The sequence below is a fragment of the Anas platyrhynchos genome, chromosome 3, assembly GCF_047663525.1.
Source record: "Anas platyrhynchos isolate ZD024472 breed Pekin duck chromosome 3, IASCAAS_PekinDuck_T2T, whole genome shotgun sequence".
Lineage (NCBI taxonomy): Eukaryota > Metazoa > Chordata > Aves > Anseriformes > Anatidae > Anas > Anas platyrhynchos.
This window is the reverse complement of record NC_092589.1, coordinates 115,270,707-115,283,077: the sequence shown is the minus strand read 5'-3', so window position 1 is coordinate 115,283,077 and position 12,371 is coordinate 115,270,707. Positions and strand designations below refer to the sequence as shown.

Here is a 12,371-nt window from a genome sequence, read left to right as displayed (position 1 = left end):
CTAGTGATCTGTCTGTTTGTCTGGGTTTTTCCTGGAGATGGCCTCAGATCCTGATATCTGAGGGCTGCACAGCTAAATTAAGGCGAGCTCGTACCGAACTTCACAGAGGGCTTTCTTTTCTCTTGTTGCTATTTGTTCACTTTAATTCACTGGGATGAAAGCCTTATCAGCCACGTGGCCCAGCTCAGCCTCCACTGGCCCTGTGCTTGGCCCATCTTCAGGACAATATTTTATTTTGACTGCTGGATATTTGCTCTACAGGCCAAAATATTTTGCTGCCAAGCTGGGCAGCAGCCAAGGGAACCTCACCAGCTGCTCCTCAGGGTACAAATTTTGGAGGGAGGAGAGATATTGGTGCCCTCTTCCCCACATCTCCAGTGCCGACTATCCACCAAGAGGACTGCTTAAGGTTTCACGCCTTCAGTTCCACCTGTAGGCAAACCACTACAGCTTAGCAATAAGGAGAAACAGGTGGATTGATCCACATGTGCCTGAATAATTGGTGTAAATTAGCTTGGCCCATTAAAAAAAAAAAAAAAAAAAGGAAATCTGATAGATTCCAGCCAAGTTCTGCACTGCCTTCAGCTCAGGCTCTCTAAGGATGAGAAATTGAGGAAGATGTTTGGTTGCTCTTCAGAACAAATATGGCTGAGACAGCTACCTCACATTGTATTTTGGACAATTTATCGCAGCCTTTACCTGTTTTGGCAATTACAATTACCCTGAGATTTAAGGCACTGGGAAGTGCTCCAGCTTCAACGGAGCTGCACCACGCAGCTTGGCCTGAGAGAAACAGGAATTTATTTGCAGATTTGTATTGTATAGTTTCCTGTCCTGTCTATAGTTCCCATGCTGCTCTGAGGGGTTTTGTCACCTCCCTGAGCATTTTGTCGTGGGTAATTTCTCACCACTTTAGATTTTCCACTTTTTCTGTGCAAAACCTCACCAATTTCTGAGTGTTCGTGTGGTTAATGGATGAGAGGAGGGGAGCAAGCACATCTGAAAGGAACGCAAGAAATATAAACAATTTTATTAACAAGACCACAAAACTATTCTTTTTTAATATATGCAGCTGTTTACAAGGAGGAAATAAACAAGTAGGAAAAAACACAAACAGTCGGGTTTGTCACAGCCTGTGTCAGAGAGTGAAATGGAATGGCACAGACAATATGGGCAGGTTTGCAAAGTCCCTTTCCTCCAAACACCCCTGGTGGGGTGTCCCCAGTTAAAATCACCCCTGTGATGTCCTCACTTAATGTGACCATGTGCGGGGTGAGCTGGTGTGGGGCCAGGCACTATGGAGGTGGGGTGCCACACGCCTCCTGCTGCGGTGCCAGTGATGCCGCCAGCTGGGTCAGGGCTCGGGCGATGACGGAGAGATGGCTGTTCATGGTCCGCAGCTCTGCCAGGATGTCGCTCACGTTTGCCGATGCCTGCTCGGAGCTCGGGGGCATGGCGTGAGCAGCCGATGGTGGGGATGTGGTTTCTGGAGCTCCATCTCCTCCAGATGCCCCCTGGTGATTTCCATCCCGGGAGGGCTGCGGGGGCGTGCTGCTGCATCGTTTCACGCCTTCCAGGGAGCACGTCCTTATGGGTGGCTGGTCTTCCTCTTTCCCTCGAATGGTGGCAAGTGTGGCAGAGGCAAGGAAGGGCAGCCAGTTGATGAGGTGGGTGGTACCACCAGGTGGGACCATGGGCAGGTAAAGCCCAGGGTGCAGGGATGAAGTAGAGGCAGGGGGTGCAGGAACAGAATGGAGTCCAGCATGAACTGTGCCAGCAGAAGCTGATGTTGATGGTGAGATAGGAGGCGGTTTGGGATGTAAGGCTGCGACACAGGCAGGTAATGGCGGTGAAAATGATGTAGTACCAGGATCAGAGGAAGAAGAGGGCGATGTTGGAGCTGTGAAAGGTCCAGGATCTTCAGAAGTTGGTGGTGAAGTGGCGGCAGGTGGGGCATCTGGTGTGCAAGGCTCTGAGTCTGCAAGGAAGATACATCATGGGCATTGAGTCACACATATATAAACTGATGTTTGATTTAACTTCAGTGGGACCAGGCATTTTTGATGCACGGGAGAATTTCTGCTAGTGATACTTTCTGTAGGCCAAATAGACAAACTCTAAGCTAAGAGAACATTGTAGGTAAACATGCAGCTAAATAAATATAAATTATCCTTCCAGTCTCGTTCTTCTTAAAGCCTATGGGTGGAACTTCACATTGTTCTGACTGATATTTCATGGGTATGTATTAGATGGTGAATTACCTACTGTGTCTTCCTGGCCAGTTGTGGAGCTAGATGGTAGTGTCCTAACTGACTCAGATCAGTGCAGGTGTGAGGGCTGTGTGCTTGCTGCTGGAGCTGCATTTAATTGCTACTTGATAGCGGGTCCCGGTTTTCAGCATTATGATTTGATTGTACAGGTCAACACTAGAAGCAGCAAAAGCTAGTTGGTGGCTTAAACTCTTCAACAATTTTATTTTTTTGTGTGGAAGCATGACAAGTTATCCAATTCAATTTATATGCAGATCCCTGCCTGTAGATATTTATCAGCTTCAGCTATGTGAATCAACAAAGCAGAGGCTGAGAAAGAAGCTGTTGATGCTGTGCATCTCAGCCTGACGCCTATGCCAGTCTACAAGCAGCACAGTGGACCTCCTCCAACGTCCGCTGAAATCATCAGAAACATTCATGCTTGGACTGAGTCCAGTGTATACCGTGTAAGATGATAAAGTAGCCTCTGGGGGATGTGCAAAAACCTGGCAAGCCATTCTATGGTCCTAGGTGTTGTACCCACTGTGCCCAGTTGGTAAATACTGCATGGTAAGGATGATCTTACTTTTACAACGATTCTGAGAGCCAGAAACATATTAGAAAACATCAGCCTTTCAACAGCTTCAAAGATCTGCATGCATGGAATTACTATACCATGGCCAGGATCTTTATTTCAGCATTGGGAATGCATTACACAGGAGGTGGTGAGATGCTACAAGAATGGTCTGCATAAGACAGATGGATTTTAAAGCTACTTCTGATGCAATTAGGTGCAAATTTTGAAGTACTTATGTGGGTACAAAGACAAAAATTAGTAGATTTATCTAGGTTAAGACAACCTAAAAAAAGCCAAACGCTGAGGTGTTAACAACATACTATTATTATTTCTGGCATCTAAAAAATCTGATGCTGTGAGAAATTTGTTTTTATTACAGATTGGTTTGGTATTCCAGATAGCAAACTGAAACTGTGAGTCAAAAGCAAATGAAGGCTTTTCCTTGTCTTTCTAACACCAAACCAATTAGACATGCAGCCTACAAAAGTCCATCTTTGTTCCACATGAGACCACCATGTCTTCCCTAAACAAACACACATGTTGGTTGGAGGGGATTATGACACAAAATTCAGCATGCCCTTATGTCACTGAGATTTTTATGGAAAGTTACTGCAGGTTGCTTGAGACAGTTTCCTTCCTTTGTGTATTGGCTCTCTTCCCAACACAAAGCCACTGCCTACACAGGAGCTCAATTCCTGTTCGCTAGAGGTGGGCTGAGGATGCTGGATGTTGGTTTTCCAAAGTGTTATTGATTGGGTTTGGGTTTTTGAAAACAAAAACAAAAATAAAGCACAGTTCAAATCCAGGTGTCACTTCCATCCAAACCACCAAAGCTTGCAAAGAGTGAGATGAAAGGTTCAGGTTTGGCTCAACTGTAGTGTTAACCAGAGCAGTGTTTATGGTCCATATATAGCATTGCTAATCCCTGTCTACACTGGCCAAACAAACCAAATTAAGAGTAATGTTTTTCAATATGTTGGAGAGGAGAGGAGGCTCAACAAACCTTGGGATAATCTGGTCTAGCACTATGACAAATAAGTGTCACAAATGATTCTTAAATGGTTAAAGTCTGATCAGGATTAAAATACAAGGAGCAGTAACTAACACAGACAAAAATAGAGACAAAAATCTGGTCACCAAAGGCTCTTCCTTTTAGTTGCAGTCTTTCCAAACATAGCATGGCTTCCCTATCAGAAGCCACAGCCCTGTCATCTCCCTAATCCCCCCTCAAGATTTATTTATGCCATGTAGCCTTTTAAGCACATCTTTCTCAGCTTGATCAGGCTCCCATACTTCCATCTAAGAAATTCCACATGGGCGTCTGGGTACCCGCGCAGGGAGCCCGGCACATCCAGGACATGTGGAAGCTATTGCACAGCTCCGCTCAGCAGCCGGGTGTGCACGCAGCTGATGCAGTGCAGCCCGTGCACCCGGGGAGACTTGCTTGTCTGGATGGGATCTGACCTGACTGCTCTGCATCCAGCAACCCAAGCCAAGTACGAAAATTGTAGAATCACAGAATTGCTGAGCCTGAAAGCCACCTCTGGAGACAGTCTAGTCCAAATCCTTAAAACAGGGTCAGCTAGGGTCAGTTGTTTTTTCTCCATGGTCAAAATTGCTGGGACACGTTTGAGGAAGCCCAGGAATATGGAAGACCTAACCATGATGAAGCATGTCAGCAAGCTGACACAATTGCTTATCATATACAACAGCGTGATTCTGCATATTTCCTTCCCTTCCAATTTTGTTTGTGTAATCTGAATGTTGCAACTCATTACAACTCTTCTGTTTTTGTTTTTGAGGTATTTTTTGTACAGCTCTAATAGAAAGAGATCCTTCTTAACTGGAGCATTCAGAGGCACGCTCATATTCTGGCAATAATAGATTTACACCTAGACAGAGCTGTAGGTGAGCAGGGTTGGATTGATACCTGAAGAGAAGAGATATTCTGAAGTCAAGGTGCTCAGGCAAGTGTAGAGACCTCCTCTAAACATAAAAACCCAGCTGTGCATGATCCCTCAGTATCTTCCTGTGCATCCAGCCACAGATGCTTACAGTCTGCTTTGCTTACTCCCACATACAAAGACTGACTGTTCAAGCAGGCTTCTAGCTTAGAAGAAAAGAAAGTTTACCAGTGATGGAAATTAATCTAGGACCCAGAAAACTTGGGTTGGGATTCAATTCTTCTAAATAACTGAATGGTAAATGTCAATGTGAAGACATTCTCTGAAAACACCTACATTTTTTATGTTGTACATATAAAGTCCCCAAGAGAAGTCTTAGACATGTAGCCTGTAGCTCTCTGAATATTTTCAGAGATACTTCTTGCTGTGGACATAAGGGAGCTTGGTCTCATCCCTTAAGATTGGTTTACTGGAATGGGATTCATGTCATCTTTAGCTTCAGCAGTCGACAGCATAGCTGTCTACATCTCACCTGATTTTCTGGCCTTTCTTCTCAGGCAGTGTATTGAATAGTTCTGGCAAGTAATACATCTCATGATAAAGCAAACTTCTGCCAACAGGGCAGCTGAATCACCTCTTTATTGCTGGAATTAGAAATATATAGAGAATCATGGAACATCCCAGGTTGGAAGGGACCTTGAAAGATCATCTGGTTCAGCCTTTCACAGGAAAGGGTGCCTAGATGAGAATATCTATTTCTATTCTACAGAGGAATTCTGTCTAGCACCCTTTCTAACTTCATCTTTTATTCTCAGAGATGTATCTTCATCTCTTTGCTGACAATAAAAATGGGAATAACTTAGGATAACTAACTCAGCAATGGACACCATGTCCTGGAAATGCCTGAATTTCAAAAGATAAATTCTATGCCTAAAAATAAGATGATCTAGGATGGATCTCCCATAGAGAAAGCATGGAAGCTTCCCCACAGGGAAACAGGGAACATCTTTGTGTTCCCCATTTACAAGTAACAGGGAAATACTTCTACGTGCCACCTCTGAGATGACTTAGGATCCTCACAGGACTGTAAATAAGCCAGGTGATACAGTAATGAGAGGGAGCAGAGGATTTCCTGCTATGCTACCCGCCTATGATGATGGTTGTTACCAAAAGATTAATGGGTTGCCTATGAGAATGGGGAAATTAAAGTTATTTTAAATGTATTCATCTGTATGAGAAGAGCATGAGTTTAGCTTTTCAGGCAGTCTTGGCTATCTTAGCTGCTTTTGTTTGACTACTGATTTTATCTGCCTTGCAGGCAAATTGCTGCAAACTGATTTCTTAGTCTTTTGTCAGCTAACAAGGGAAAGGTCTGTGAAGTAGAAACCTTGAGGGAAAAGCAAAGGCGTGATTTTCCACTGACTGGCATGCTGCATGGGACTCAGCTCATCTGACTTGAGCCATTTATCTGGCATCTAGTGCAAGCCAGTCTTCTGGGTTCTTGCAGAGAAAGAAGCACCTCTGGGGATAAGCTGTCCCAGGCTATCAGGTCCCTAAGAAGGGTGTGACACACATGCTCTGGAGTGTCCCTTCCCCTCCAGCACTTCTCATAAATCAGCTATCTTAGCTGGGCTAACCAATTTCTAAATGGCGGAAATTGGGTGATTTGTATATCGATGTATGGAGGAAATTCCTATTGAATCAGAATTGTAAGTGGGTAGCATTGCCTCTGTGCTCCAATGGATGGCATAAAATCATGTAGCTAAGGTGTAAGGTGCAAGAGAGCAGAGGCTCAGGCTCCTGCAGTGCTTTGAGAAATGAGCTGGAGGTTTAGCAGGTGATAATCTTCCAAGTGAGTCAGCACTGATCAGACGACCTATTTCGATGATAAGGATGTTCAGATGCTGAAATGAGTATTGTGGTCACTCCTGTGATGCAGCAACTGCAGGAGGCCTTTGTACACCCTCCTTTCTGCTTCGGTTTCTGCAGTTGCTCTTGAGCTAGCGGTGTGCTTGTGTGTGCCCGCGAGCCTGAATGCGTGCACACACTCCCAATTCATATTGCAGCTGCTTCCCAAGAAAATCTAAATATACTCCTGCCTCCTCTTTCTGGTTAGAAGTGAAACTGAAGTCCTGGCAGCTTGTGGTAAATGCAAGTCCAATAGCAGCATTTGCGTAAGCAAGGGTGGTATTTCTTTTGCACGGACAAATTCCATCTTAGGAATCTGAATCTGGCCTCTCAAAAGCCAATCCTTTTGTGCTGCTCAGTTTTGATTTGGATACAGAGTGGTGTTTCTTTCCACTGCTGGTCTGTAGTCAAGCTTAGAAGGGCTTCATACTGTAATACAAGTTTAGAGGGGATGAAATTCCAGCACCAGATTAAAGACACTGCTGGACATTGCATTAGAATAGCTGTGAACAAAATCATCATTGTGAGCACTCCTGGTCCATGTCTACCTACGTGTGATTTCAGAAATTCAATCTGGTTCCAGACATTGTGTCAAGACCTTAATTTTCTAAGAATCCAAACAAATAAAGGCTCTGAACCCTGACATGTTTTTGCGTGAGGAGCTTAGGAGTGCATGTCTAATTCGTAAAAGTATTAGGCAAGCTTATTCTAAAGTATCTTTTAAATAAAGCAAATCACATTTCTATCCTAAGAATCTATTCTTCTCTGCATACATGGAAATATCCCAGATGTATATAGATATGCCAGATATTAAAACCCTTATTGAAAAAAAAAAAAGTGATTTAATGCAATTAAATATGGGTATTAAATCTCAGGGGTCTGGTATGAAAAATTAATTTGAAAAAAATGACACATCAATAGATCACAGCATTCAAAATCAGCACTGTTCTTCTAGTTATGAAACTCAAACTCGCCCTTCACTCTCACAATTTAAAAAAAAAAAAAAGAAAGATTTTGGAAATAATTGTGTTACCAGAACCATGCAGTAATGGAGAATGTGGCAAAGTCTGTTTCAGAGGCCAAGACCTTTCATCAAAAATACCCTGACTCTGTCTCTGTGCTGTGAGATTAAACCTGGTTGAGTCACTTCAGCAAGACTCCTTCCATTGGCCCTTCACTTTTTGAGCATCCTAATAGCAATCCTTGAGCTACCCTAAAGACTTTAGATCACTTATGAATTTTGGAGCAACAGAAAGCAACTTTGGAGCAACTTCATAAACTTGTGCAGTTGTGTGCACATTACTTGTGCAGTAATAATCTTTGGATTATTATTTTTAAAATTATTATTATTATTATGTTCTGCTAAGGGGGTCTGTTTCTCTCTCTTTTTTTTTTTTTTTCCAGGTACAATACATTAGGCCTAGCTTGATTGGCTTTATGTGACTAATCACATTATGACTCCTGTGGAGTTGTGCTGTTTCAAAATTTCTTGAGTAACAGTCTGTTATGAGTACATACTTATTCCCATGTCATGCGAACAAATTTGTTCTCACAATTTGTCATGGGCCATCTGCTGTTTCATCTTTGTCTCTGGCTTAATTTCAGTGAGACTTTATTCACTTCCTGACAAAATGTGCATTTTTACACTCATTTGGGACCAGATTTTCCAGGAACCTGAGGTCCTCCTTTGACACCTATGGGACAAATCCAGATTTCCTGAAGTGCTCAGCAGCTTCTGTTGCTTCCTACAACAGCAGAGCCTCTGCGGATGCCCTGACATCTCGACGTGGAGGAGTGGGGGAAGAGGAGGTAGGCACATTGGAGAGGTAATGCTGTTGGGCAGCCTGCGATTCCTCGTGACATTGTTCATTGCCTAACACATTTTTCCCGCTGTGCTCAAAGTGCTGCACAGACGAGTCGCACACAGGCTGCACTTTATGGGGGCCAGACACATGAAAAATGACATGCCTTGACAGGGCCCCTGGCAGAGCCAGGAGCTTTCATCTTCCCCATCAACTGACGTTGCCGACGCAGCCCTGCAATGGCTCCTTTACCCTACCCCTGTATTTATGCTTCTTCTGAAATTGGGAAAGCCATCTTTCTTTCTCTTTTGCAGCACAGAAATAAGGCAGAGTGGGGAAATCTGTTATGTATAAAGAGACTGCAAGGCTAATGTTCACTGTAGCCTTGCAAGGGCATTTTCTCTTCACCCTCACAGGTTCCCCTTCCCAGCAACTCGCTGAGGATGGAGAAGTGGCTGGAGAGAGGGTTTAGGTCCTCTGAAACTGAAATTTGACTGTCGGCTACTTCAAGAGAGATGGAAAAAAAGCAAAGGCAGGAAAGCATTGTAGCTGATCAGACCAGAAATCCCTCTGCTCTTGTGTTTTGCCTCAGTGAACGGTCAGTAGCTGCTGCCTCCAAGGAAGCTGCTCTCAGTTCTTCATTAACTGTAATGTCATGGTCTGCTGTAGGAAATTGCCCTGATGTTCCACCAATGAATGAGATTTTTTGGCCCCAAAGACATGTTTACACTGTCTAGGTCACCTTTTGTACAAGACAAACCAACAAATTTTATTTAAGATCATTAAAGAGGACTACAAACACATGAACTGCAACTGGAATTAGAGTAGATACTCAATTACCTTTTTGGATCTGTCCATTAGCTACACCACAGAGAAACCTGAAAGGCTTTTCCTATCTTCAGGCAGATAGCTCTTCCATCACGTTTAATTCTTCTGAGAGTCCTGTTTTCTTTCCTTAATAAGAACTATTGTATTTTTAAATGCCCTTATTATGCTCTTATTAACACTGTAAACTGCCCATCTCGTTCCTTTTTCCTTTTTTCCTTTCTTTTTATTTTTTCCTTTTTCCCTTTTTCCCTTTTTCTTCTTTTTCTTTTTCTTTTTCTTTTTCTTTTTCTTTTTCTTTTTCTTTTTCTTTTTCTTTTTCTTTTTCTTTTTCTTTTTCTTTTTCTTTTTCATTTCTTTGGAGAGGTTCTGGTTTCAACTGCTATAGCAATTAGTTTCCCAGGTTAGTTTTACATTACGTGATGAAGTATTTCCATTTACACAGCAGATTTTTGATACTAATGAGCCAGATAACACATTCTCTAAAACCACCTGTGTGGTGGTACTCTTCACACCTTTCTCAATACCACTTCCTGCTTTGTGTGGTCCTAGTATAAATTCATCAATCAGATGAAATTCAGAAAGTATTAAGAGATAAAAAAAAAAAAAAGAGAGAGATAGGAGATGTCTCTTTTGCCTTTAACCGAAAATCTGAGGTAACCAGAAACATTATAGAAACAAACCTGAAATTCCATACATTTTCTTTTCTTTGCTGATTGAGATTTGTTGATTTGTTTATTTTCTTTACATATATGCTCTGAAGCTTTCAAAGCAAATTCAACTGTTTATTAACCAAACGTAGTTACATTAATCTTTTTTTTTTTTTTTTTTTTTTTTTTTTCAGGAAAAGTATGAGACACAGCATGCAATCCTATGGTTTTTGTAGCCAGTGAGTCAGGTCTGGAAATTCAGTACACATGAGTCAATAAGATTTCAGGTTCCTAAGGACGTTGTTCAACTAGCAGTGGACAGGCCTCTGTTGCCTACGCTGTATGGCTCTTCTTGGGCTGAGCAATGAAGTATACTACATCCAGACTGGGGTACCCCGAACCTGTGACATGTTATGCTGTAGGTGGCATTATCATCAAGGGCTTCTCATGGCAGTATTTCCCTCTGAAATACAGAGACCATGTCTTTCACTGGTATTCAACTTCTGACTGCCTTAGCACAAGGCTTCTGCTAAGTTTTATAGTCCATTACAAGAATGATTATTCTTATAAGAATAGAATTATTATTCTATTATAAGAATTTTATATCATAGAAGACTGATAGTCTAGCAATCCTTGTCTTGTACCTTTTCTCAAGCTCTTGAAACAGTACCTAAATGCAAAAGACAATGAAAAAGAGTGTGGGAAGTCTCTTATCCAACCTTTAGCAGAACCAAGGCTGTTGGCCTTCACTGGTCATCAATATTCGGATGAAAGAGGGCGGCTTGGCATGAGGCTATGACTAAACATAGCACAGAAGACTAGACATGACTAGACATAGCATGTCTACAAGATTAGTTTGGCTGTTGTGCTGCCTAAGAGTCTGCAGGCCAAAACCTCCTTGTCAAGCTGAAGGTGGACACTTTGGCTGTAAAAAGCCCCTAGATCTGAAGATGATAAGGGAACGATCTTGACTTAAGTATATGAGAAAAGTAGGAACTAACTTGCAGAATCCATTAAATTTTCATATATTTCCCAGTATGCTTCATCCCCAGAGGGATGGTGCCGTTTTTAGGAAAATAATCTTGTAACAAAAATCCCCTGAAACTGCACAGCCTGAGGTGCTTTTTAGAGTGTTCATACAATGAAGAACTGCACGGGCTCTATCTTTCCTATAGAGTTCATCTGGATGGGAGAGAGTCATATCTGAACACCTGAATTATGCCAGTCTGGACATGAGTTATCTCCCGGAATGACCCTACTGCATCTTTTTGTGAGCTAACCAGAGTGTGTTGGGAGAGTCGGAGGGGAGGAGGCATATCTCACAACCCTTTGTATTTAGATACCCTGGGATTCTTTCCCAATCGCTTGTGTCAGATGTGGGAGAGCTTGTTTACTCCAAGGAAAGGCTTTCGGGAAAGTCCTGAAAGATTAGTTTTACTCGTGATCTAATCTGGGTCCTCAGTGCAGAGTGGGTGAGTGCCAGCCCATGGCCAGACAGGACACAGGGTGCTTGTTTCCCTCCTCAGGGCTCCTGGCCTGAACTGAGACCCCCTCCCAAGTCTGAATGAAATTTTAACACATGTCCAATGCAAGATGGTGCCCCGAAGATATACCTTTTGTCCTAACTTTCATTTCAGATGCTAGATATGCCCAGGCAATTGTGGCAGGAATCATGGAAATGCTGTCTTCACAAAGACATTTTGTCTCCAAGAACATTTTCATTTTACACCCAAGTCTAGCCGGAGGTGAATTCTTTTGTTTAATGAAGAGCCACAGCTCCTTTGGAACAAAATGTTCTCCTGTAAGCCGGGTGAGCCTCTGGTTTTATTGAAGAACAGTCCTGCAGACCAAGACAATGCTGTACTTCACTACCCTTTTTGAATTACCACTCTGTCATTTCCCAGAGGAACATGATCGGCCGACCACTAAACTCTGCTTTAAGATCTTATGCCCGATCTAAATGAGACAGAATGAAGCCCTGGAGAGATTTCAACCCTTGCTTTGTTGAAACAACATTGCTTTGTTTGGAATGTATTTGCCTTTGTACTGGGGAATGAAAATGTAACCCAGTGCCCAGTTTTGAAATATATAAATACAGCGCTTCCCATATATATAAAGAGGTCCATAGCATATGTTTTTTGTTCCTACTTTTTGTTCTTTTTTTTCTCTGAGATCTTCAATCAGTTTTGAAACCTTCCAACACTGAGCCTTGTGCAGCTCAGTGGAGGAGGAAGGTGTCATTTATGTGCTACAGCCTGGAACCCAGTTAGGAAATCTGTAGCAGACTTGAAATGAAACCCAGACCTGTTCTGTGACTACAGCCTTAGCCTTCCCCTACGTTCTGTTCGATTACACAAGCCAGTAGCTACCCAAATGAACGTGACACCTGCTCACGGCTTCAGCCAGTGGTCACCACCACTTGCTCCTGAGCCTTCTCTGCACTTTGCTTTATTACC

The 12,371-nt window shown here is 42.7% G+C and overlaps 1 protein-coding gene across 2 annotated transcripts in view; it reads right to left on the bottom strand.

Annotated features, from left to right (window-relative positions):
• Positions 1–999: 999 nt before the first annotated feature.
• RUNX2 (RUNX family transcription factor 2) overlaps positions 1,000–12,371 on the bottom strand; it is a 217,353-nt gene continuing 205,981 nt past the window's right edge. The window contains exon 7 of one of the 2 annotated variants that reach the window (XM_038176222.2): positions 1,000–1,978. In XM_038176222.2, coding sequence (XP_038032150.2) covers positions 1,296–1,978 — 683 coding nt within the window. In that variant the 3' untranslated portion in view covers positions 1,000–1,295. The remainder of the gene's footprint in view (positions 1,979–12,371) is intronic. The other variant, XM_038176219.2, reaches the window with a different exon arrangement.